The sequence below is a fragment of the Leptodactylus fuscus genome, chromosome 5, assembly GCF_031893055.1.
Source record: "Leptodactylus fuscus isolate aLepFus1 chromosome 5, aLepFus1.hap2, whole genome shotgun sequence".
NCBI lineage: Eukaryota > Metazoa > Chordata > Amphibia > Anura > Leptodactylidae > Leptodactylus > Leptodactylus fuscus.
In genome coordinates, this window is record NC_134269.1 from 81,869,972 (window position 1) to 81,897,598 (window position 27,627).

The 27,627-nt window shown below is 41.2% G+C and overlaps 1 protein-coding gene across 1 annotated transcript in view; it reads left to right on the plus strand.

Moving 5' to 3' along the window:
• The window catches only part of MINDY2 (MINDY lysine 48 deubiquitinase 2), a 60,965-nt gene that overhangs the window by 12,753 nt on the left and 20,585 nt on the right, over window positions 1-27,627 (plus strand). The window contains exons 2-4 of the mRNA XM_075273523.1: window positions 2,626-2,683; window positions 19,447-19,511; window positions 26,307-26,465. Coding sequence (XP_075129624.1) covers window positions 2,626-2,683; window positions 19,447-19,511; window positions 26,307-26,465 — 282 coding nt within the window. The remainder of the gene's footprint in view (window positions 1-2,625; window positions 2,684-19,446; window positions 19,512-26,306; window positions 26,466-27,627) is intronic.

A 27,627-nucleotide genomic window follows, 5' to 3' on the forward strand; every position in this document is an offset into this window, starting at 1 on the left:
AGTTGGACCTGTGGCTTGAACTTGCCCTATATGCCTTGGAGGTGCTGTCCTGTCCTGCTGCCAGCGTCCTATCTGAGAGGGTGTTCAGTGCAGCCGGTGGCATCATCACTGACAAGCGCACCCGTCTGTCAGCTGAGAGTGCCGACCGGCTCACTTTGATAAAAATGAACCACCACTGGATAGAGCCTTCATTTTTGTGCCCACCTGTGTAAAGCACCCCAACATGAAACTCCATGTCTGTACTCAACCTCTCCAATTCCTCCGCATCCTCATACTCATCCACCATAAGCGTTGCACAATTCTGCTAATACTAGGCTCCCTCCACCCTGATTTCCCCCAACTCTGCTGGTTAGAGGCTCCCTCCACCCTGATTTCCACCAACTCTGCTGGTTAGAGGATCCCTCCACCCTGCTTTCCCACAACTCTGCTGGTTAGAGGCTCCCTCCACCATGCTTTCCCACAACTCTGCTGGTTAGAAGCTCCCTCCACCCTGCTTTCCCACAACTCTGCTGGTTAGAGGCTCCCTCCACCCTGATTTCCACCAACTCTGCTGGTTAGAGGCTCCCTCCACCCTGCTTTCCCACAACTCTGCTGGTTAGAGGCTCCCTCCACCCTGATTTCCACCAACTCTGCTGGTTAGAGGCTCCCTCCACCCTGCTTTCCCACAACTTTGCTGGTTAGAGGCTCCCTACACCATGAATTGGTCCAAACTGGGGGTTTTAGAGGCTCCCTCCACCATGAATTGGTCCAAACTGGGGTTTTTAGAGGCTCCCTCCACCATGAATTGGTCCAAACTGGGGTTTTTAGAGGCTCCCTCCACCATGAATTTGCCCAAACTGGGCTGTTTAGAGGCTCCCTCCATCATGAATTGGTCCAAACTGGGCTGGTTAGAGGCTCCCTCCACCATGAATTTGCCCAAACTGGGCTGGTTAGAGGCTCCCTCCACCATGAATTTGCCCAAACTGGGCTGGTTAGAGGCTCCCTCCACCATGAATTTGCCCAAACTGGGCTGTTTAGAGGCTCCCTCCATCATGAATTGGTCCAAACTGGGGTTTTAGAGGCTCCCTCCACCATGAATTGGTCCAAAATGGGTTTTTTAGAGACTCCCTCCACCATGAATTTGCCCAAACTGGGCTGGTTAGAGGCTCCCTCCACCATGAATTTGCCCAAACTGGGCTGTTTAGAGGCTCCCTCCATCATGAATTGGTCCAAACTGGGCTGGTTAGAGGCTCCCTCCACCATGAATTTGCCCAAACTGGGCTGGTTAGAGGCTCCCTCCATCATGAATTGGTCCAAAATGGGCTTGTTAGAGGCTCCCTCCACCATGAATTGGTCCAAACTGGGCTGGTTAGAGGCTCCCTCCACCATGAATTGGTCCAAACTGGGTTTTTTAGAGGCTCCCTCCACCATGAATTGGTCCAAACTGGGCTGGTTAGAGGCTCCCTCCACCATGAATTGGTCCAAACTGGGGTTTTTAGAGGCTCCCTCCACCATGAATTGGTCCAAACTGGGGTTTTTAGAGGCTCCCTCCACCATGAATTTGCCCAAACTCTGCTGGTTAGAGGCTCAATCCACCCTGATTTTCAAAACAAATGTTGGTGCCAACCTCAACTTACTACAAGGGCCAAATTCACTGCTGGTGACAAGCTCTCCTCACTCCAAGTGCCAAATACACATGTTTCAAGGTGTTTTCCTACTGTCAGAGAGGTGGTATTGAGTGTGTAAAGTGTGTAGTTGTTAGGCTGTGATGTTGGGGTAATAGAGGGTCTTTGGTGTGTTAGATGCCCCCAGACATGCTTCCCCTGCTGTCCCAGTGTCATTCCAGAGGTGTTGGCATCATTTCCTGGGGTGTCATAGTGGACTTGGTGACCCTCCAGACACGGATTTGGGTTTCCCCCTTAACGAGTATCTGTTCCCCATAGACTATAATGGGGTTTGAAACCCGTTCGAACACATGAACAGTGAGCGGCTGTTCGATTCGAATTTCGAACCTCGAACATTTTAGTGTTCGCTCATCTCTAATCTCCTGTGTATCAAGAGACCCATTAAGTTGAGATCAGCAGGGTGACCTAGGCAGTAACTGAATGTGAGTGATACAGGCTTGTTAAGAGTATGTGTCCTTTTTTTTTTTTCAAAGTTTATTGTTTTTTCAAAATATATCTCACACACACACACACACATATATTATATAAATATATTATAAGTAACATAGTCTGCATACAGTTGACATAGCAAAGTAGAGGGCAGGACCAGACAGAAAGATTATTTCAGGTGTAAGAGAGACATTTGTGCCTTTGAGTTATGTGTCCCTTTTTTTTGTTAGAACTCCTTATTTGAGCAGTTTTAAGTATTTTTGTTATTTAGCATAATCAACCAGTTAATTTTTGAAAAATAGTTTTATCTTTCTCTCTCTCTCTCTCTCTGTATCTATCTATCTATCTATCTATCTATCTATCTATCTATCTATCTATCTATCTATCTATCTCTATCTATCTATCTATCTATTATAAATCTGCAGTGACAAGCATATAAATCTGTTTATATTGGCGACATACTACATAAAACCACCTGTCTAATGGGATTAAACTCGGTACAGTTTTCAAACAATACTTCTCTTGTTTACAGGTGAAATTACCCCCCATGATGGAGATTATCACTGCCGAGCAGCTCATGGAGTATCTGGGTAGGTGGATATTTGGTTTCAGCTAAAAAAACAAACAAACAAAAAAAACTTTGTTGTGCTTCACATGTATTTTATACATTCTCTAAAATGTATATAATATATAATCTCTCTATCTGTACTCAGACACGTATAAATCTTTTGATGATTTTCCAAAAATAACCTGAATATCTTGTGTAAACAGGGAGTTCAAAGCGGATTGTGTGTCTTTGACATTGCTAGTTTGTAAAGTCCTGTGATGACAGCAGCTTCAGCACAGATATAGGCAGTGTGTGGAGATGGTACAAACTGGAGCTGCAATGGGACAGGAGCCGTACTGTATCTCTATACATATTTATATAGCGCCATCATATTCCGCAGCACTTTACAGATATATTGTCAACACTGTCCCAAATAGGGCACACAATCTAAATTTGCTATCAGTATGTCTTAATTAGACAACAAGGGACTGTACATGAGGATCTAAGAGCACTGTGAGGTTTTGGTATTTCTCTGGAGCTGAAATTCAAAAGGATTTCATTATAGCTGTTAGCCTCATACGTATCCTCGTCACTAAACTTAGATTATCACAGGTTAGGTATATAGATGTTCACTCTTCATACTAACAAGGTTTGGTCTGCACCAACATTAACATAATAACTTGCACCAGTTATTTGGAATAGCACTATAGTAACATATTTTGTGCATTTTAGGTAGTTACCTTTTAAGAAATATTTGTGTTGTGTAATCTCTTCCCCAGTCTATCACTGTGACTTCTAATGGTTTCACAATTCTCTATATAATTTATAACTGTTCCCCATTCTGTAAAACATGATTGTGTGTAAAAATATAATATGTATACAATGTAACATGATATACTATAACTATTTCACACAATACTTCTTATTCATTCTGATGTTTTTTCATTTTGGATTCCTTTACATCAATGTGGTTCTCTGAGCTCGCAAAGGACAACAATTTAGTTGCTGCTTTTAGGCTTCTGATTACAGATGTGAACAGGCTTCTCTTACTTGGCTTTGTGGCGCTATGATATTCTTTTGATGTGGCCTGCTCCAGAACACTGACAGCTCTGAGTGACCTCCCGCTTATTTCTGACTGACTGAAAGTCGAAAATGCCATTATGATTTAACTACAAAAATGTCTTCGTATTTTCTATAACAAACTAGTTTCTGGAAATCAGGGCTCTTGAGTTGGTAGGCCAAACTGCCGACTCCAACTCCTCCTCCATTTTTCTGCAGACAGACCGACTTCAACTTTAGAGCCCACTCCGACTCCTTCACAAAAGGTTGACAGCCATGGTCAGTCAGAAGCAGCAAAGATTTGCTTAATTTATTAAAAAGCTAGTGATTGAATTCCTATGAAAGTAAGTATGCAACAAATCATGCATCTAATTATACAATATTAATAATTGTATAAAATAATTAATCATTTGATTTTTGAAGCCAGAGTTGCTTACTTTTTTTTTTTCCCGACTCCAGTCAAAATTAATTTAGTATGTGAATTATATAGTAGACGTTGCTTAGTGTTAAGTAAATAAAACTTGTATAATCATTATACAATATATTCTATAGTCATTGTGCACTCATTGACAAAAAATAACACATTATGGGTGGGTTTAGATCTGCGCCCCAGTGTCCGCTTTCAGGTTTCCGTCTCCTGCCGCCCGTGAGCGGGTAAATGAATGGGTTTGAAAAGTGACTGCCGTTTTCCGTCTCCTGTCCAGTTTCTCGAGCAGAAGATGGAAACATGAAAGCAGAGACCAGGGCGCAGATGTGAACCCGCCCTGAGAAGTAGTTGTTGAAAACCAAATAGCCAGAAAGCCAAGGGTCCATAAAATCCTTCTCTTGTTTGCATATCATTAACCCCTTCCCGACATGCGCTGTAATAGTACGGCGCATGTCGGGTCTGTAACTATGGCGACCGCCCGGTAGCCGGGCGGCCGCCATAGACGCTGGGTGTCTACTGCTTTAAGCAGTAGACAACCGGCTCTAATGCCTCCGATCGGTCTCCGGACCGATTGGAGGCATTAACCCCTCCGGCGCCGCGATCAAAGGCTGACGTCCCATTGCCATGACAGCCGGGAGCCTTGTACAGGCTCCCAGGCTTGTCTGCAAATCCTCTCTTTTGCAGGCTGGTCTATGCAGCCTGCAAAAGAAAGGATGCTTTTTTGCAATGCATTAGCATTGTAATGCATTGCATTAGTGATCAGACCCCCTGGGGTTCAGCACCCCTAGGGGGTCTGATAAATGCAAAAAAAAAATTAAAAAAAAAGTTAAAAAAAATATAAAAAGAATTAAAAGTTCAAATCACCCCCCTTTCCCTAGAACACATATAAAAGTAGTTAAAAACTGTGAAACATATACATGTTAGGTATCCCCGCGTCCGAAATCGCCCGCTCTACAAATCTATAAAAATATTTTTCCTGTTCGGTAAACGCCGTAGCGGGAAAAATAGTCGAAAGTGCCAAACTGCCGTTTTTTCACTGTTTTGATTCTGATAAAAATTTGAATAAAAAGTGATCAAAGCAATAACATTTCCCGAAAATGGTAGAACTAAAAAGCACACCCGGCCCCGCAAAAAAAGACGCCCTATGCATCCCCGTACACTTACGTATAAAAAAGTTACGGCCGTCGGAATATGGCGACTTTTAGAAAAAAAAATTTTAAACACAGTTTTGGAATTTTTTTTAGGGGTCAAAATGTAAATAAAACCATATAAATTTGGTTTCCCTGGAACCGTACCGAAACACAGAATATAGGGGACATGTCATTTTGGTTGCACAGTGAACGCCGTAAAACCAAAGCCCGTAAGAAAGTCGCAGAAATGCATTTTTTCTTCAAATCCACCCCATTCTGAATTTTTTTTCCTGCTTCCCAGTACATTATATAGAATAATTAATGGTAGCATCATGAAGAAAAAGTTGTCCCGCAAAAATTAAGACCTCATATGGCTCTGGGAGCGGAGAAATAAAAAAGTTATGGGGTTTAGAAGGAGGGGAGTCAAAAACGAAAATCAAAAAAATGCCATCGGCGGGAAGGGGTTAAAATAACATCCAGACCAGGACACTAGCTCCACAAGCTATGCATTTTCCCCCACGCCTACCTTCTAAAACGCATGAGCATAAATGCTTAGCTTCTTGGGCTGGTGTCCTGGTCAGGATGTTATTTTAATGATATGCAAAAAGGATTTTATGGACCCTTAGCTCGTTTGGCTTTTTTTTTTTTTTTCCTGACAAGGAAGATTTTTCTCTTGATCTTGCAGTGCATCAGAGTCCCTGACAGGATCTTATATCACTGGTGGGGACCAATTGTTTTGTGTTGGCTTCCCAAATCTTCCCACCAGCAACTGTGTCACTCCTTAGCAAAGGCAGTATTCAAGCGCTTACCAAAAGGCATCCATACTTGAACCTGACTGTTTTCTGATCCCAGACAGAATCTGGACTTGTTGCTAAAGACTATACAGCTCCAGTGTAAAGTGGTCCAGGTTTCTTGTTTGCGACACCACTGGGGAAAAAAAGGTGACAGTAGCTAGCTGTCAATGGCAGGACATGTAATGGGCACTGTGATTCCAAATGTCTTTTTACTAAGTGCCTGAAAATTTTCCAGCCAGAGTCATTGTCTTGTAATAAAAGTGCCACAATCTACTGGTGTGCTGTCTGTTTGGACCATATGGAGCTTGTTCTCTGTATGAGCATGCCCTCATGTAACCACTACTTCCATTTTTTCCAATAATTAGGTCATGACGGCTTAGATAACGGGCAGTTCTGTTCTCAAAGTCTGTCAACTGGGAAAAATGTCTTTGAATGCATCATAGAGGCGTGTTTAGCAGTCAGCAATCTCACATCAAGAGGCACACTATCCAAAAGTAGCCTCAGAGTTTTTGGGGTTTTTTTATGACAATGGATGAAGCACTTTTACGCCCTCTTGTGGCAAGATTCAATCTCTAATCAGACCACACCTGTAATCATTCACTAATCCGCCTGAGATATAACTGCATGATGAGTTTTGCAGCATTATTTTTTTTTTTTTTTTGCCAAAGAGTGTGTGTGTGTATAGATAGATGGATAAACAGACAAAATTGTATGCTTTATCTTTATAATAGGAGTTTAGGAGTCCATTGGGTGGCCTCATTATTTATTAACAGCTTTCATGTATGAGTTTTCACAGATAGCTTAGTCGCTGAGTAGGATTGCATGTGGAGGATTGCAGGGCTGTCGTAAGAAAATAACTATAGGGGCTTGCCTGTGGCGGGACTCAATGGTTAAGCAGTGATTCTGCTATAGACTGCAATACAGTTGTTTTGTAATATATGGAACAGTCTGTATTTGTCTATGGGGGCTTTGAAAAAAATAAAAAATTCAAAGTCTTTAACCTCTTCCAGACCGCCTCTACCTAAAAAAAACAAAACAAAACAAAAACCCTACAAACTATGCAGTCTCTACCACAAAAATAATACGCCAATAAAATGCCCTTCTTATAGGTTCTAGCCCCACCCCTGACAACACCATACAAAGTAAAAATTACTGTAACGAAAAAGGAAAAGTATTATAACGTTTTTGGGTTTTTTTTAGTAGCATTTTGTACTATTAAATAAAAAAAAAATAAAAAAAGAAAAGTGAAAAAGACAGGTTTTCCCTCCTTTTTTTTTTTTTTTTTTTATATCCAAAAAAATATACAGTAATATAAACATGCAAAAATAAAAACAACTTAAAAAAAGCTCTGTGTATCATCGAAAGAGACGAAGAAAATAGTTTAATAACACAAATGATAAAAATGTTATAACCCTGAAGTGGTTAAAAAATACTTAAATTAAAAAAACACACAAACAAACCCTTTCTTTAGATCACAAGTATAAAGAAACAAAGAAAATTAGGCATCTCTGCATCTCAGAATGCCTGAGCCATAAAATTATTTATCCCATATGAGGTAACACTGTAGCAGTAAACAAAAAAAAAAACTCCTCAAAATAGCCAAATTGCCAGTTTGCCTCTCCGTACACAAAAATAAAGTTATGGATGTCCGATTATGGCAACTTAAACTATTTTTTGCTTTTTTAAAAAGTTTTGGACTTCTAACAAAAACTGTATAAATTTGGTATCTGTCATCTTAGAGATGAGCAAGTACTATTCGAAACTCCCGATTCGAATAGCACACACCCATAGGAATGAATGGACGCAGCCGACACGCAGGGGGTTAAGCGGCCGGCCGCCGGCAAAGTCAGTGTGCCGACCGCTTCCATTCATTCCTATGGGTGCGTGCTATTCGAAACGGCCGTTTTGAATAGTACTCGCTCATCTCTACTGCTAATCCAAAGGCTATAAGGAATGTGTCATTTTTACTGCACAGTAAAAACAAAACTGTAAAATCTGTAAAATTCTCTATAAGCATTCAGGTTTTTGTTTTTTTGGTTTTTTTTTATAAAGCATTTATTGTAAAAGTACCTCTTCCCTCAGTATATATAAATGAACTACTATTACCTTATTTAGTTATTTCTTTCTATCTAAAAGTTCAGGGTCATCTTCTCTCCATTTGGGTAATGTAATTTCAGGATGATCCCCTTACAATGACATGGTTTTCTTTTCTCTCTCGGGGAACACCATCCCAGGAAACAGATGGTTCAAACAGCATACATTGTACCACACAGGCTATCCACAGAGGAACAAACTCTGCTATCACTAACTACTGCTGATCTAAAACAGCTCATATCTCACACCTGTAGTGGAAGAGATCACAGTACAGCACTACATAGAGAACAGAGCTGTCTGCTTCCTGCTCTATTTTCTGTGTATCAGCTGCTGGGAACAGTTGATCATTAGGAGTAGCAGGTTTGAGATGCCCATAGACCTGACATTAATGACCTATCTTCACCAGTGCTGTGGAGTCTGAGTTGGGAGACTCTAAAAAAAAATTTCGGACTCCAGCTTCAAAATAAAATGTGTATTTTTAATTAGATTATAAAATAACATTGTATAATTAATTTGATACATAGTTTGTTACACATTTAATTTCATAGGAATCCAATCACTAGACTTTTAATTAATTGGTGTTACTGCTTCTGACTGACAATGGATGCCAGACGTTTTATGAAGGAGTCTGAGTCGGCGTGTGGAAAAATAGGATAGTAAAATATTATCTTACTTGTGGCTGTATTTGTGACTTATCCACTCCCTTCTGGTCCTCAGCGGTATCATGTGACTGACATTCCAACTCTCCATCTGCCCCAGCTTTTATATGTGGACAGGATACCAGCCTCTCAGTGGTCTCTGACGTCCGTCAGAAGGCCCGAAGAGAACAGAGTCACATTGGAGCCCAGGAGAGGTGAATAACACTATTTTTTTTTTCATGTTTGATCACCTCATCTGGGCCTCCGCTAATTATTCTCTGGGGTCTGATAGTAGTTTTGGTTCAGACTTGTTCGATCTGCTGGGCGAACCTCACAAGAGGAATCTTTCGAGATTTACCCCACACATACCCTTACATAAAACCACGCCCTTTTAAAGGAACGCGACCTAAATAATCACCATTCTACTATTGTCCAATCAGTATCAGAATAATTAGGACACACCTCTTTGACAAGCGAAATGGTAGCACCCAGATGTCATTTGGGGGCTCATAATAGCCGAATATAGAGTTCTGTGAAAAGATTAATCAAATCAATATCTAAAATTGCTTTTTTTTTAATACAAGTATTACCTAAGACAGACATGAGGAGTCATGTGGTCCTTTTTGAAAGAGCTTTTTTGTCTTATGTATAAAAACCTGGAAGTTGCCTGAATTAAAATATTTTAAGGGTTATTTGGTTTCTAAGATTGATCACCTAACCTTAGGAACTCAGACGAGTTAGCAGCATGGCCTCGGGACCAGTGATCTGTGGGTGGCTCCTGCAAATCTAATATTGATGGCCTATTGGACGGAAAGGCCATCAGTCTTAGAAACTGGATAAACCCCTATGGACAAGTACTGTCAGAAGGGGAGGGGGCGTTCCTCCCCAATACAGCGCTATAGGTGCTGATGTGAGGAAGGGCGTTCCTGGCTGACTGTCAGAAACGCCCTTCTGACGGTGAAGAGCTATGGTACCGGCACCGATAGCTATTCACCAGGGGCACAGATCGTGAAAGCCAATAGTGCGCTGAATTCAGCGCACTGTCTGCTTTCTAGCGGTGTATGTGCCGCAGGTGGTGAAAGGTCCTCTTTAACCTTACACACTGTCTTTATGTTTTTGTTGTTGCTTAATTCTTTGCTAACAGAATGGTCACCACCATTTTCAGTCCTTGTCGGATCAGATGTGGTGGTGCTTTGTATGTATCTTGCTGTCTCTACAGTGACCTCTACACAAGTGGCATGTGACTGTCACTATTGAAGTGATTTGCAACTAAAAGCACTTTTATAGGCAGCTTTTGCATCCTGTTCCAGCATTATACATTTATTTTACCAAAAGAATGACACAAATGACCACAGGTTATATGTCCTGCTTCATTCATTAACTTGTGTTGGGTTTGGCTGTTGGTCATGTTATTTTAACAGAGCTCAGGGACAGATGAGCAGCTGCTAGACACATCTGGTGCTGCATCTCTGGTGAAACAAATAACGGGAAAGGAACAATTCATCTTGTCAGATCCTTGTTACTCCAAATGCCAGTCCTCGTCTGAGGATCTGTCAGGTTAGATGTAGATTGTCAGGAGATTGAAATCAGACCAATTGACAAAACCAAAAAAAAAAAAATAGAAATCTGTCTAGCTTTATGGAGGGATCTTTCAGACTGATTATGTGTGTGTGTGTGTGTGTGTATATATATATATATATATATATATATATAATATATATATATATATATATATATATATATATATATATATATAATGTCTGTTCTTTAATCCAAAATACAAGAGGACTGTATACAGCCCAATCACGCTTGGACGCTATCAGTCTTGCAGAATTGTTTGCCTCTCGTCGAGGAAGAACGATGGATACATCGGGTCATCCCCTCCAGTTGGGTAATCAATCCACAGATAAAGAAGGAAAAAGATACAGCATTCCAATTCTTTATGAATAATACTTAACTTTTATTTCATCTTGTGTCCACCAACAAGAACGCTAAAAAGGTTTCATCCCCTGGAATATGAGAATGTTCTTTATGCACGACCAACGACTGGACCGATCTTCACAAAATTTGACACAAATATAAATCTGGTGTCCGAGAAGGTTTTATACAAGGCCTCAACTCTCTCGGACCTACCGTTCTAGAAATATAGAATTCACAAAACAATAATCAGGGTTAGCCAATACAAACCTGCAAGTCACTCATATTCCAACTGCCATACACACGGTCACTCCACATGCACAGTCCAACACTAATATCCAAACTGAGATACATGCATCAGAGGATTACGTGCCTCGGCACACAGTACCACATGCCGGAGGATTAGATAAGCGCCTCGGCACACAGTATCACACATCAAAGCTTTACTCCAGGTTTCCATAGAAACCCAGCCATTTTACTTCACTGCTGTATGTCGGCTTTAAAGGGGCAGGGAGCTGTGAATAACACTGTTACAGAAGGTCACATTCACACAGTTTTACTCCAGGTTTCCATAAAAATCAATTGCAGGTTTTTCACTGATATCCAAACTGAGATACACATGATCACATGACACTTATGGACATACACACAAACGATATACAAAATACACCAGTGCTAAACTGGGCAATTCTTATGGGGCCAGTACACCATCAAAAAATGAAATATACCCGTACAAAGCTGAGTCCTCCTGCTTATTATAAAACCAAACATGTTCTCTGTATGAAATTTAGAGCGTTGGAAAAACAAATGTCCAGGAAGGTTTTCATAAAGTTCCTTTCTCACTTGTCCTCGCCTGAATTTGAACTGACAGTTTAGTCCTCCCTGCTGGTGGTCTTTGTTATTGGACAAATCACAGAGGGTGTGTTACCATTAAGGGCAAATAGACATCACAAAAGTGAATGGTCAGTAACGAAAAAATATAAAACGTAATTTTTATTAGTAGATACTAAAATGAACTTCCACAATTGGCGTAAGCGTACATCAATTGTGGCTGTTCATTTTAGTATCTACTTCTAATAAAAGTTATGTTTTATATGTTTTCGTTACTGACCATTCACTTTTGTTACGAACTATTATTATAGGATTGTATATGTACATACTGTATATGCAGCATTGGCTTACTGTTGTTCTCAGTTTTTCTTTCGCACCATTTCAGGTAACTAATCTGTCATGACATCTTTTGCTTTTTGGACATATACTATAATATAATATAATAATATATATAATACTCCTGACTTCAGTGTGATCCTTTGGACCTACACTATATACCTGGTCAGTGCTGGGTACTTTCTCTAATGTGTAGGTATAATATGAAACTCTGTGATCAGCTATATGTTTAAAAAAAAATTCTGTGCTGACATCAGGTTATCGTAAGTTACTGTCTACTTCAAATGAGAGGTTATATACATGTTTTTATTGTTATTTATAGTCTGAGAGTAAGACATGGTTTTGATAATTGGCATCTACTGAACATCATTGCCACCACAACATACTTTTGGTTGACTGTTAGTAAAACATGAAGCAGAATTTTAAATAGCTTGCCATATGCTCATGTGCTGGAGGTATTGTTATGACCCGGTGTGTAACAAAACAGACAGAAATAAAATAAAGTGAAAACAGCAAATCCTTTAAATAGACGCTGTCATTTCAACAAACTTTGCATAAATGAATAGTACAGGTGATTATAAGAAACTTTGTATTATGTCTTCTCAGAGGGAAATGTCTCTTTCTGCTCTTATAAGGATGTTTCCCTCCTTTCCATTACTCTGCTAAATTACTGTTCACCCTGAAATTCACTGTACTATTTAGAGAGAAACTGCAGGTCTTGTGACTTGGATGACTCATGTCTATGGAAGCCTATGGAGAGGAGTAAGCAGGCAATGCAGGGGATAGCAACAGATGAAAGAAGATTAGACTAATGCTTTAGCTTTCTATAACAACCAAAGTGCCTTATTTCTTTCAATACAGGTGATTATTTCTCCATCTATATGTCCTTCATGGCCCCAAGAGAGACATTTATAAAGCAAATGTGCAGAATACAAGACCTATAATGACCAGAAATAGTGTTGCTCCTCATGTACACACAAACATAAGGGCATTAGGGCAGCACGGTGGCTCAGTGGTTAGCACTGCATCCTTGCAGCGCTGGAGTCCTGGGTTCAAATCCTGCCAAGGGCAACATCTGCAAGTTGTTTGTATGTTCTCCCCGTGTTTGCGTGGGTTTCCTCCGGGTACTCCGGTTTCCTCCCAAAGACATACTGATAGGGAATGTAGATTGTGAGCCCTATATGAGACAGTGACTGACAATATCTGTAAAGCACTGCGGAATATGATGGCGCTATATAAGTAAGCATACTAATAATAAACATAACAGTTTATCCTGAGAAGTGAAGTGACAGGTATATGATAAGTTCTTAACAAGTGAATTATTTTACCCCTTGAGGCCAAGCTTTACGGTCAAGGCGTACACTAAGAGATTTTAAAGCGTAACTAAACTTTTGGACAAAGTTTGATTTTTCTGTCAGAATTTGTTATTAATAAATTGTGTTTATTCTTTATTAACAAATAAATGGCTCTCTTCTGTGAAATCCTGTCATTTTTTCATTCATTCATTCCATTGTTTCACTAGTCAGAGCTGTTCCTCCTTCTACTTGTGTATAGTGTACGGGCTGTGTGACATGGAATTAAACATAGAAATTTGCTATTGGTGTCATATGAAATGGGAGATTCATCTTTCATATGGTACTAAGGATACAGTTCTACAGATCACTGGCTGAAAACACTGTCGGGATTTGGATGTTTATATATAACTGCAGGTCAGTCAGCAAGGATTTACCTGTACATCCTCGCAGTGTGAGCAGCTGCACCTTTTTGGTTGGAGAAGCCAGCTGTTAGTGACAGCTGAATATCCCAAAGAGAAGGCGGGGATGGTTTATTGCCGTCCTTGCCTTCCCTATCACTGTATACACAGCGCACTTTGATCATTGTGTGTGCAGCTGTGTTAGCTGCCATGATGGAGCTTCTTCCCAAGCCAGTAGTCATGTGATCCATCTGGTGCTGGGAACTACAGGAGGTGCTGGGATCTAAAGGACCCAAATCAGCTCTCCATTGTATACTAGGGGGCTGTATTCCTATTGCAACTTGGGCTAATGTATCAGTATATAGGAAATATCAGTAAAAAAATGTATTGTTAGAATACCTCCTAAAGAAGAAACTACAGAATGAAAATTATATGAAATGAATCCCTATGTATCACCAAAAAACCCACAAAGATTATTTGAAAAACCCTAAATGAATAGAAAAAAGTTTTTCCTTCAAAACCACATGAGCCAAAAAAAAAACAAAAAACGTCTGTCATGAGCCATGGAAAATCTCCTGGTCCTGAAGTAGTTATGTACACAAACCTAGGCCTGGTTCACCTCTGTGGTCGGTATTCCATTCAGGGAGTCTCCAATGAAAGCCGATGGACCTTAGAGACTATAATGGGGTCCATGTGTTTTCTGTGTGATGTCCACACAAGTCATGTGGAGAGAAAAGTACTTCATAAACTACTTTCCTCTCCGCATGACTCGCATGGAAAACACACGGACCCCATTATAGTCTGTGGGGTCTGTGCGCTTTCATTGCTCAGCACTTGTCTATGCGTTTGGTATTCCATCTGGGCGGTCCCCAAGTGGAGTCCCCGAACGGAATACCGAACGCAGATGTGAACTGGGCCTTATACTTCTGACACAAGTGTAGTATTATCATGTGATGTTGGTCTACTTCCTGAATCCTTTTATGCTTTGTTACACAGGCATTATAAAGAAAATCTCCTGCAGCATTACATTGCATCTTTAGTAACCTTACTCCAAATTACTTGACTAACACTCCTTGCTCTAATGCTGGGGACTGGTGGCCTACTCCTCCTGCACAGTGCATAGAGGAATAGTGCTGGGGGTGCTTTTAATCAACAGTATCTTATAGGATTGCTTCTACGATTCCCAAAGATGTCCTTATCCTGCATTGCAGATGAGTTTCATGAAAATGGAGTGTTTTATTCTTAAGCAGAGTAGTTGAAAAGTGCTTTAAGCAGGGTCGGACTAGGGTGTCTAGGGCCCACCAGTGGAATTGTTTTTAGGGGCCCACCGCCAGGACCCCTGTAGATGAGCAGTACAGAGACAGGGTGGCTAAAGGTAATAACAGGAGCCCTGCTGCTCACCTGCCATACGATGTGTACCACTGCTAAACCCACTGCTACATCCTGTATGGCAAGAGAGCAGCGTGGCTCCTAGAATTGTCACCATTACCTGTAGTCGCACTGTAATGAAAAAACTCATCTGCAGAGGTCCTGGCTGTCAGACTCGCACAGATCTAATATTGATGGCTTATCCTAAGGACAGGCCATAAATATTAGAAACATTGATAAATTCTTTAAAGATATTGTCCAGGAATTGGAGCAACTCATGTGCCGGGCGGGAGGTTTAAAATAAAAAAGCATATTCACCTGTCCTCAGCAACTCGTTCTCCTCCGCCAGTGTCCATTCAGTCTCGTGCTGGCACCTTCTTGCTTGGGAGTTCTGCACCTCATGTGACCGCTAAGACTAATTGGGTACAGAATTTCCAGAAATGAGGTGTTTCCATGAGACCGAACAGATAGAGGCAGAGGACAACAAGGTGCTGGGGACAGGCGAGTGTTTTTTTTTGTTTTTTTTTTAAACCTCTGTGGCTGAGATGTAAAAATGAGGGATGAATCAGCTGTTTGAGTGAATCGTGGCATCTCTGCAAGCGCCGTGACCCCTTCTCTGTTTGCACAGTGTCGTACATCTTATAGTGGCCATGTCATGTAACTACAGCATGCTGATAGAGCCCAACCGTAAAAGTTAGATTAAACTACCCCCCCCCCCCGTTTTAAAATAAAAGCCTGAAACAGAATGTGAAACTTACCGAGCGGTGCAGGGTGGGCGGGCATTCAGGCCTCCTCTTCCTCCGATGTTCCGTCCTCCTCCTCCGCCGCTCGCTGATAATGGCCTGGGCGCATGCGCAGTAGTAGAAGCATTATGATATTGCGCATGCGCCCAGGCCATTAGTTCGCGAGCGCCGGAGGAAGTGGTCAGGACATCGGAGGAAGAGGAGGCCTGAATTCCCTCCCGCCCGCCCTGCACCGCTCGGTAAGTTTCACGTTCTGTTTCAGGCCGGCGTGACAGCAGGGCTGCCGGACACTTCCCATTCATTTCTATGGGAGCCGGCATGCGAGCGCTCCCCATAGAAATGAATGGACTCCTTTTTTCCATTCATTTCTATGGGGAGCGCTCGCATGCCGGCTCCCATAGAAATGAATGGGAAGTGTCTGTCCATTCATTTCTATGGGGAGCGCCTGCATGCCGGCTCCCATAGAAATGAATGGGAAGTGTCCGGCAGCCCTGCTGTAACGCCGGCGTGTACGGCTGTGATACACGCCGGCGTTCCGTAGTGTGAATGCACCCTTACGGTGCCTTTTATGTATGTATGGAAGCGGCACGCAGACTTTGCCGCCGCTTCCATCCATATATAAGGCGCACCGGACTATAAGCCGCACTTACGATTTCTGAGGAAATCGTAGGTTTTTATGTGCGCCTTATAGTCCGGAAAATACGGTAATTATAATTTCCCCCTCCAAACAACCCCTTGTACTATTAAAATACTGACACCTAAGCTTAATAAAAAAAAAAAAAAAAAAGAGTTATAATCGCCTACCTGGGATCCTGATGAACGGAGTCGCCAACTTTACATCCAAGCGCAGGACGTCTGTGTATCAGCACAGTCGATCTAGTTAAAAATAAGGTATATTAATGGCGGTGCCTGGGCCCAGAGCAGCCGCCATTGGTGTAACTAAAGTTTTGTGGGCCTGGGTACAAACTTTTGTCCGGGGTCCCTTATCCCCTTACTAGAGCGAATTCTTGATAGTGGTGGTTATGGGCGCTAAAGCAATATCTCAGATACTTAAAAGGGATAAAGCTTTAGTACCCACAACTGCAGTTATCAAGAATGCGGTGAGCAAGCAGCGCAGCGCCTCACATGTAAGCAATACTGGGACAGTACAACGTGCTCCATAGTGACCACCAAACAGTATTATGTGCTCCATAGTGACCACCAAACAGTATTATGTGCTCCATAGTGACCCCCATACAGTATTACGTGCTCCATAGTGACCCCCATACAGTATTATGTGCTTCCCAGTGACCCCCCCACAGTATTATATGCTCACAGTGCCCATCCCCCAGAGCCGGAACCCCCCATTCCCCCCTTCTTGCTCACACAACCTGCACCCCATGTCTCCCCTCTTGCTCACACAACCTGCACCCCATGTCTCCCCTCTTGCTCACACAGCCTGCACCTCCATGTCTCCCCTCTTACTCACACAGCCTGCCCCCCATGTCTCCCCTATTACTTACACATGCTGTCTCTTCTCTCCTCCATCAGTCTGTTCCCGGCAGATTTATCTTCCTGTGTAACATTACACTGTTCTATACGATCCGCGTAACCCCGCCCACATATGACATCATCACAGGTCCTTCAGGCTCTGCAGTACGTAATCTCTCTACCTTCACACAGTGACTTGCCCGGGTGCTGACACCAGCCCTGGGCAGACGCCTTACCGAACTTCCTCTGTTTATTTAAAAAAAAGGCAGTGGAGGTTCGGTAGGGCCCCATAATGAGGTTTTAATGAGGTGATACTTCTTTCTTAATTTTATGGTTATTCCTCCCCCTAAAACTTGAAACAAAATGAAAGCCACTATAAAATTTGTACCGCACGGTGCTGATTTTGGTGCAGATTTTATACAGTGAATTTCAACAGTTTGCAAAAAAAAACAAAAACTAAGCAGAACCGTTTACTCAGCTACTTGCTCCTGTGCCAATGTTTCTGTAGTCCCAATCTGGTCTTTGCCAACCTCATTGACCACATGTCACTGTTGCAGCCTGTAATTGGGTACAGTGGAAACATGTTAACAAAGGGGCTAGTAAAATAAGACCTGCTCGGGGACCAGGGAAGCCCAGGGGTGAACCTACCCCTTTCGCCCCACTTTTTTGCCTCTTTATTTCACTCCAGTTTTTCCTCAGCAGGCAAAGTTTTTTTTTTCCGTACTTTTACTAATCCTTATTTAACCCCTTCCCGCCGATGGCATTTTTTGATTTTCGTTTTTCATTTTTGACTCCCCTCCTTCTAAACCCCATAACTTTTTTATTTCTCCGCTCCCAGAGCCATATGAGGTCTTAATTTTTGCGGGACAAATTTTTCTTCATGATGCCACCATTAATTATTCTATATAATGTACTGGGAAGCTGGAAAAAAATTCAGAATGGGGTGGATTTGAAGAAAAAATGCATTTCTGCGACTTTCTTACGGGCTTTGGTTTTACGGCGTTCACTGTGCAGCCAAAATGACATGTCCCCTATATTCTGTGTTTCGGTACGGTTCCAGGGATACCAAATTTATATGGTTTTATTTATTTATTTTGACCCCTAAAAAAAAAATTCCAAAACTGTGTTAAATTTTTTTTCTAAAAGTCGCCATATTCCGACGATATTTTATACGTAAGTGTACGGCGATTTCGGACGCGGGGATACCTAACATGTATATGTTTCACAGTTTTTAACTACTTTTATATGTGTTCTAGGGAAAGGGGGGTGATTTGAACTTTTAATACTTTTTATATTTTTTTTTTTATTTTTTTTTAACTTTTTTTTAATTTTTTTTTTTTTTTTTGCATTTATTAGACCCCCTAGGGGTGTTGAACCCCAGGGGGTCTGATCACTAATGCAATGCATTACAATGCTAATGCATTGCAAGAAATCATCCTTTCTTTTGCAGGCTGCATAGACCAGCCTGCAAAAGAGAGGATTTGCAGACAAGCCTGGGAGCCTAATACAGGCTCCCGGCTGTCATGGCAACGGGACGTCAGCCCTGGAGCATGCTCCAGGAGCCGGCAATCCCGGGCAAAATGGCGCCCATGCGCCTCCGGGAAAATGGCGCCTCCGGCGCCTTTGACCGCAGCGCCAGAGGGGCCCCGGACCGATCGGAGGCATGAGAGCCGGTTGTCTACTGCTTAAAGCAGTAGACACTCGGCGGCTATGGCGGCCGCCCGGCTCCCGGGCGGTCGCCATAGTTACAGACCCGACATGCGCCGTACTATTACGGCGCATGTCGGGAAGGGGTTAACTGTAGGTACAAAACAGGCTATAGCAAATTAAAGAGGACCTTTCATGGGTTTGGGCACAGGCAGTTCTATATACTGCTGGAAAGCCGACAGTTCCCAGAAATCCCTTTAACTTACTTGAAAAATTCCATAAAAAGGGTAAAAGTTGAAAGCCCTTTTCGTGGCGTGAAGTTATTGACAGATCTTCCCGATTAGCTACCTGGTTACTGAATGATACAAGTTAGTTCTTTGTGCAGCCAGTATTTAGCGGATATCCCTTTAAGTTCAGATTCCCCTCTTTGAGCTGTTGGTTATGTATTATAGCTGTAAAATTTTAGCTTGTTAATTGAATTCACCAGTGTCAGGGAAGACCTGATAAAAGAAAATGTCAAGCATGGTTTTTTTTTTATCTTCGCTTTGATGCAAAATTTATTATTGTTTCTTATTTTCTTCATGCTTTTACTCACTTTTCAAAAATGGGAAAATGAAAGCTTGTGTATACTTATATATAACTTCAACCTTGTTTTTTAGGAGACTACATTTTAGAAGCAAAACCAAAAGAGATTTCTGAGGCTCAGCGACTGAATTACGAGCAGGTAATGGCTTCCATTTTATCTCCTTCCTATGTGTAATGGCTTGCTTTCTCTCAACCTGATCAATAGTGATTAGAGCTAATTGTTATTTATAATGGTTATTTCCAGCAGCTTTGCTCCCACTCTATTCTTTTCTTTATGTCACCAATGCTTTGGTTGACAGGGCAGGCCACAGCTTTTTTTTTTTTCACTTTTTTTTTAAATTAATGTAATTTAACCATATTGTAATATTTTTTGGAATTTCTAACAAGAGTAATGTGTACAAGTACTGCCAATGTATTTGAAGACTGAGTAATATTCCAAATGATAACAGTAAAGCCCTACTCACATAATGTTAGTGGTGGGGAAAGTCTTCTGCCCAAAGCATAGACTAAGAGCTAAGCCTGGGCGATTAGCGCCTAAATCAAAATCATGATTATTTGAATATTTTACCTCAATTACAATTACTAAATGATTTTAGAACACTCCCCTTTTTACTTGCCACACCATAGAATTTGGTTTTGCTTATTCACTTACCAGTAATCCCAATACTCTTAATGGGGTTTTCCCATCTCCCTCTCATCAGTTTTGCCTGTTGTCTCTTGTCACTTTCTGTATTCTTCCACAAGGGCATGCTTTCACTGTTTGATGGATAGGACACCATGAAGTACCTCACTAGATATAGACATTGCCTTTACCACAAGAGATTATGTATTATCATCACTGGAAATCTAATATAAATGCAGATCATATAATATGCACATTACATTACACAGCTTTTTGTAGAACACTTACAAAGTCAATTTTCTTGCAGTAAACTGAATGTTATCTTTGTTCTTACATATCTACTCACTACAGCCATAGCATAGGAAGATCTGCAATTAATTTCATGTTATACTTTATGTGAAATATGATATCACATATCCACTACTGGTACAGCGAAAAGTTAGTGTAGTAAAATGGAGACTGTGTGCTTTTGCCTGAAATTTTGTTTGTACCAAAAATGTCTGATCCAGGACTTCTATTATACTCTAGGTTTCTTCAGAATAATTACGGTAGCTGAGGTCCATGGGAGTTAATCGGAAAAAAAAAACAACCCAAAAACTATTAGACCCCCCTCAACGCCTCCCAACCCCTTACGCATTGTCATGTGAACGCTGAGGCCCAATAGTGTTTTTTTTTTGTTTTTTTTGTTTTTTTCTTCAAAGTTTGATTACCTCCCATGGGCCTCCACTAATTATGCTTTGGGGGTCTGAAGAGACCCCAGAGTATATTAGCAGTTTAAGTTCGTACGGTTTTGGTCCAAATTAAACCCCCAGATGAACCTCACGAGGCTAATATCTACTTGCCAACACCAACTCAGTTGAGTTGATCTGTTTGGTGCCCAGTTGACTCACCCCAATAGATCACATATGGATGGCCGATCTTATGAATTGGTCATATGAATAAGTCATCAGTATGAAAACTTGATTTAGGTCCCAGAAGACCCTTTAAAGTAGTTTTGCGTTCATGCTTACATTTCTGTACTGGAAGGAATATAGACAACTGGCAGCTGGTTAGCAGTGTTGCCTTGTGGCATTAACGCTTTGGATCTTTGTTCCAGCACACTTACCAGTTCTGTCCTTTTTAGAACCCATAATTTACAAAATCATAAAATCCTACTTGCCACTCCTGTTCCGATACTACTTGGTGCATCGCCATTTTCTACCGATAAAAATTCACATAAAGGGGGTTATAACAGCCTATGACTGTCATGGTATGACAAAAGTTAAAAATCTCAACAGAGGGGTGGCCTTGGCAATACTCTTCAACCCTGTCTGACATTGCACATGCAGAGTTACAATAATACATTGAGTGGGACTCTTGTCAAGGGAACTGTGGGAATATAAGATAATCCTTTAATAGTCCCACCTTGGGGAAATTTCAGCGTGTTACAGCAGCATAGTAATACAGATACAAGATAATACAGAGTAATATGTTACAGACGTAGACACAGATAAGCTGAGAAGAGAAGATATACTAGGAGTCCATGGCAGCTAAGGAAAAACAGAAGAGAAAGAGGAAGACCTCATGGTCCTCCTCATAATCATTAGTTCTCTGTGCGGAGAGCTCTTCGTTTGGTCTGATGTAGATTATACAGCCTGGTCGCGGTTGGAAGGAATGACCTGCGATAGCGCTCCTTCTCACACTTGGGGTGAAGCAGACGGTCGCTTACAGTGCTGCCAAGTCCCATCAGGGTCCCATACTGTGAATATTGTGAACAGATCTTATTAATTAGAATAGGACCCATGAATAATACTTACTCTGCACTGGTTGTCAGTGTATGTCTCTACAACCCCTGAAAGGGTTTATTCACATCACTATAATTATACTTTCTCACATATTAATATGACTAAAATGTGGCTCTAGGTCAGGGCAGACTTCAAAAATAAATAAAATGTTCCATATGTTCAGTGTATCTACATGTAGGAAATGCATTGCTGTCAGCTTTCTATGTATTACCTATGAACATATTAATAATTACTATTTAATCTAGTGGTGGATGATCCTGGTATCTTGCCTTTTCGTTTTCCTTCTTACAACATATTCACATCTCATTTACAAAAAGATTGTACGAGTATAATATTGCTTTTTTTCCGAGCCACTTTGTGCTGAAGGGGGTAATTTGTGAGGTTTCTGCATAAAGGGGCATTTATCACCGCTGCAGATTTGCTTTATTGTAGGCTATAACCGAGCTGTAATTTTTATCAGGTGCTTTGTGCTGTCAAAGCCTTTGAAAGATGTTACTGTGACTGCACATTAGTGGGGAAGTTTTGCTTTTTACTTACTGCATTCATAAAAGTTCCTGAAGGTAGGAAGAGCCTGCAATGTAAATCTATAGTGAATGAAATACGGACTTGTCTGATAATATCTGGCATTCTTCCCAAGGAAGTATTGCGAAGTGCTTGATATTAACCCTCAACATAGTAACACATAGTAAATTGATTTACTATATGTACCATTATTTGGATAGCAGCAACATATTCTTTATTGGCATACAGGAAAGTAACATAAGGTAAAGAGATACCTCGGTTCTCGAACATAATTCGTTCCGGGAGGTCGGTCGAGAACCAAATTGTTCGAGAACCGAAACAAAAAAACCCATAGGAAATAATGGAAACTGGATTAATTCGTTCCAAGCCCCAGAAAATGCCTATTTACTGGCCTAATTTGTATATAATATGTAGAAAAACATGAGTCTCAACAAGAAATAAGAAATAAAAGTGTATTTATTAAAACAAAAAAAATAAAATGTACTGTACAGTACAGTAAATTGTGTTTCATTTACTGTACCTGTACCAACCTTTATGGCAGGAGGGAATGAATGTGGAGGGAGGAGTACAGTAATTTGCAGTACAGTGCAGTACACACAAAGCGTGGCTCTCTCCACAATGTGACTCTCTCTCTCTCACTGACTCACAATGATGACGCAGGCAAGGCGCTGGGCCGAATGAACGCCATTCGGCTCAACTCGGCTAATCTCGGACGTTCGGCTGTTCGAGTTCCAAATATTTGTTCGGATTCCAAGACAAAATTTTCTCGAATTTCCTGTTCGAATACCGATTTGGTCGAAAGTCAAGGCGTTCGAGAACCGAGGTATCACTGTATTTACATAGTATTGCAGACAAAAGAAGCAGTTTGTGGCAGGGATGTAGAATCAGGTTTAGTTTTGGGTGGAGTTTCAGTAGAAAGGTACCAACTTCAACTCCAGTTTTAGAATCAAATTATTAAAGGGTAGTTGAGTTTTCATCAAATGTTGAAATATATGCAAGTTCTTGCTTAGGCAGTCTATTTTATGGCTGTATAAGCCTTCATACATGGTGTCCTATTGGTTTTTGTTTTTTTTTTTGGTTTTTTTTTGTTTGTTTTTTAATGCTAATAGTCCCATTATATCTACAGCAGAGAAAACCTCCCTCCTCCCCATCTATTATTATTACTGATTGCTACATGTATTACTTTCATAAGTGACTGTAAAATAGCAAACAAATAGCTGAGAAAAGCCCAAGTGAGTATAATATAGGAGATCCTGAAACACTGGACTGCAAATCCAGGTTCTGATGCAGCTAAAAATATGACTGACACAGAAAGAGAAATCTGATCACAATCAGGAAAGCTGCTTCCTGTCTATGAATAATATCTGATCAACTATAATAAAAACAGCTAGTCCTGAGTATATAGAATAGCATAGATTTGACTTACACACACTTGACAAGCTGTGGACTCATTTCTGTTCAGTGTACAGGCAGGGAAAGCTGTGTGGAAACCTGTACAGGCTGTGTAGATGGGCCTGCCCCTCCACTTACAGTGTTCCACTCTTGAGCATGCTGATCTCTACGGCTACGTTCACATCTGGGTTTTTTCCTCCTCTGTTTTAAGTTTTAAAATGGCGGACACCTGACTTACTTCTGGTATAGTGAATAGGGGTTTGGTCTTCTGGCGGACCAGAGCAATTTAAAGGCAGTGCTAGTGTGAGCCTAGTGTTTAGAGGGATTTTCCCAAGAGAGACACCTAGTGGCTGGAACTTAAGGCTAAGGCCCCACCTTGCGGAAATGCAGTTTTTTTTGTTGCAGATTTTGTTACGTTTTTGTTACTCTGTCTTCCTAATTACATCATGGAAGATAGACTTGCACATTCTCAGTGAGCGCCCTCTATTGGTGTGCATTCTTCAGGCACTGTCTTCCTAATTACATTATGGAAGTCAGATTTGCATATTCTTCCCATGTAATTTTTATTGATCACCAATCCTCAGAATAGGTGATCAGAAAGGGGTCAGTTGGGGGACTGAGATTCAGGATCCTTGCTGTGCATCTGTATGAAGTGGCCATGGCATTCATCTATTTTATAGAGCATTGTAATTACACTTTCATGTTATTCACTTCTTTGGCAAGTGGCTGTAACTACATTGCACAGACACTATATAAACAGACTGTGTGATGTAAACTGTGAAAATAAAACCAAATCACCATTGGAATAAGAATATGGAGTGGCAAAGCCTAGCCCACACAAGGATTTCCAACATCTTATTTGTCTTCACAACTTTGTTAGTAATACCATAGCTTTACGAAAAGATACTGCTTTGCCATTAACTGTCAAAGGGGTTTCTGTGCAAAAAAATCATCTTTCAAAAAAGGTTAATTAGTGCTATTAATAAGTACAACCAAATATGTTTATAGTAGTGTTTTGAGTGATTTCTAGGTTTCTCTGGGAGCTCCTGGCATCTTCTGCATTTGTTTACATGGGTAGCTTCCTGTTCTGTTTTCCTACAACTACCATGATGCAATATGCTTAACTCAGAGCTGACTCGTACTACTTGCCTGTCTCACTCCCTCCCCCCTCCCTCATACCCCCTCTCTTTTTCCATAGCTAGCCAGCCCAGTACTAGCCCTTCCCAACTAACTAACTCAGCCCTCCCACCCCATCATACTTGCTTATCTTACTGTCTGTATCTTCTGGGTACAGGAGATCACTTACTTCTGGGGGTGCCAATGACTCCTCTTCTAGATGTCTGCCTGTGCAATAGAGCCGGAGCGACAGCATGCGCTGTAGCCGGAACTCCGGCTCTGTTGCAAAGGCGTGGGCGGCCGTCAGACAAGGAGAAGCCAGAGTCCGCCCCCCCCCCCCCCCCTGAAGGGAGTGATTTCCTGTGCCCAGAAGATCTGGAAAGGAAGACAGATATGATGAGGTGGGGTTAGTAGAGGTGAAGTTCGGGTCACAGATACTCGAAAGGCTAGCAGTCAAGAGAGGGTTAAACTGTTGAACTAAACTCCCATGATGCATTGAATAACTCCTTGAGCAATTTCAACTGTTATAGTCACATATGTCCATGCATTGATGCATGTCTTGCGTGTTCTGTGCTTTTCTAGCTGTTTGTGTAGTAGTTCACTTGTATTACACCAACTGAGTAGAAGTACCTATAAAAAGAGCACATTAACCTAATTTTTCCACATGAATAGGTTATAACACTGATGTACTGCTGAACTAAATAAAGCAGCCGGAACAAAGCTTCTATATTTAACTGCTGGGACTGGCACAAATTTACATTCACCACTGCTTTCTAAACCTTTATGGAGTTTGTCCAGAATATTTATTTATTTTTTTAAATCGGGCCAGAGAAGGTGAAAAAAATAAAGCAAAAAACATGCTCCCCTGTTCCCGGATACTCTGGTGCCAAACGGCACAGTCCGGTGCTGCTCCTGTCTTATTTTGCCGGAAGTCCTCACTGGCCATGATGTCCCACGTCCCTTTCCTTAGGCTGTTGATTAATCACAGCGGTCATGTGCAGTAGGGACTTTCATAGTAGGACCGCACTGGGAGGCATCTGAGCTCTGGCGACAGGTGAGTATGTTTTGTTTATTTTTTTGTTTTTTGACCTTCTTTGGGCCTAAAATAATAATTTTTAATTTTCCTGGACAACCCCTTTAAATGTGTTTCACAAACCAAAAGATTTATGGGAACTTTCACTGTGGAAATCTACTGGGGAATAAGCATCATTGTAATATATGCTTGACTTTCTCCCCAAAGAGTTCTGGAGTACAGAGCTTGATAAAATTGCCCTCCCCCTGCCAAATTATGTTTTATTATCTTATTTGCTTTGGGTATGGGTGTGTGTATATATGATAGCACTGAGAATCTGTTTGACTGTAATATAAGATTTTTGTTCATTCGCTTTTTTGTTCAAAATAGCCCTTTCTATATTGTGGGAAAATAAAAAAAAATTCCAATATCAAATACTTCAGGAAATGTATAAAAGAAAATCAAAATTCTTTTTCTGTGCTGCAGAATATGAGCGATGCCATGGAAATCCTGCACAAGTTACAGACCGGCCTAGATGTCAATGTAAAGTTCACTGGAGTGAGAGTCTTTGAGTATACACCTGAGTGTATTGTGTTTGATCTTCTTGATATACCATTGTACCATGGCTGGCTAGTGGATCCAGAGGTATGTGCTCTTTTAATGTTTTGTTTTTGGGTATTAATAGAATTAAGTTTTTAAGTTTGTTTTTTTTTACGTTTTGATGCTTTCTTTTTTTTTTTTTTTGTCACGTGATGATTGATTGTGTGTATCTTAGGTACATGTACTAGACCCCATCAGCCAGGTGTTATGCCACCCAGTTACAGGAGAATAACATTGTGCTATCCCCACTAGACTCTCTTTCTTCTAGATTGCATAATGGAGATTAAACTAATGGGCCCCATGCCTCACAATTTGCATGAGAGCCATGAAGTAATCTATCTCTCTATACTATAAAAATGAGTTTGTCTGTTCTTTATGCGCGACCAAACGACTGGACCGAGCTTCACCAAATTTGGCACACAGATACTTCAGGTGTCTAGGAAGGTTTAAGACCAGTCTTCATCTCGTTTGGACATACCGTTCCGGAGATACAGTATTCCCAAAACTATGATCCCCCTTAGCCAATACAACCTGCAAGTCTTTCACTCATATTCCAACTGCAATACACACAGTCACTCCACATGCACAATCCAACACTAATATCCAAACTGAGATACACGCATCGGAGGATTAGATACATAGTTCAGCGCACAGTTCCACATGTTGGAGGATTAGATACGTGGCTATGCACACAGTACTACACTTCGGAGGATTAGATATGCATGTTTGCACACAGTACCACACGCTGGAGGATTAGATACGAGCCTCTGCACACAGGACTACACGTTGGAGGATTAGATGCTTTCCTCTGCACACAGGACCACACGTCGGAGGGTTAGATACACGCATCTGCATACAGTACCACACGCCGGAGGATTAGATACGTGGCTCTGCACACAGTATCACACATCAGAGCTTTACTCCAGGTTTCCACACACACACACACACGATACACCAGTGCAAAACTGTGTAATTCTTATGGGGCCACGACAAACAAAACAAAAAATTAAATATACCCATGCGAATCCGGATCCTCCTGCTAATATGCTATATAAAGGGCACTTCACTTACAATAAGTTAGCTGCTGTAGGACAAGGGGCCTCCATCTTCTGTTCTTCTTTTCTCACTCTCTGTTCTCTCTTCTAGTAGTATACAGTTAAGGTTTTATGCATGTTAATGCACAAGCCATAACTACTACTTAATGATC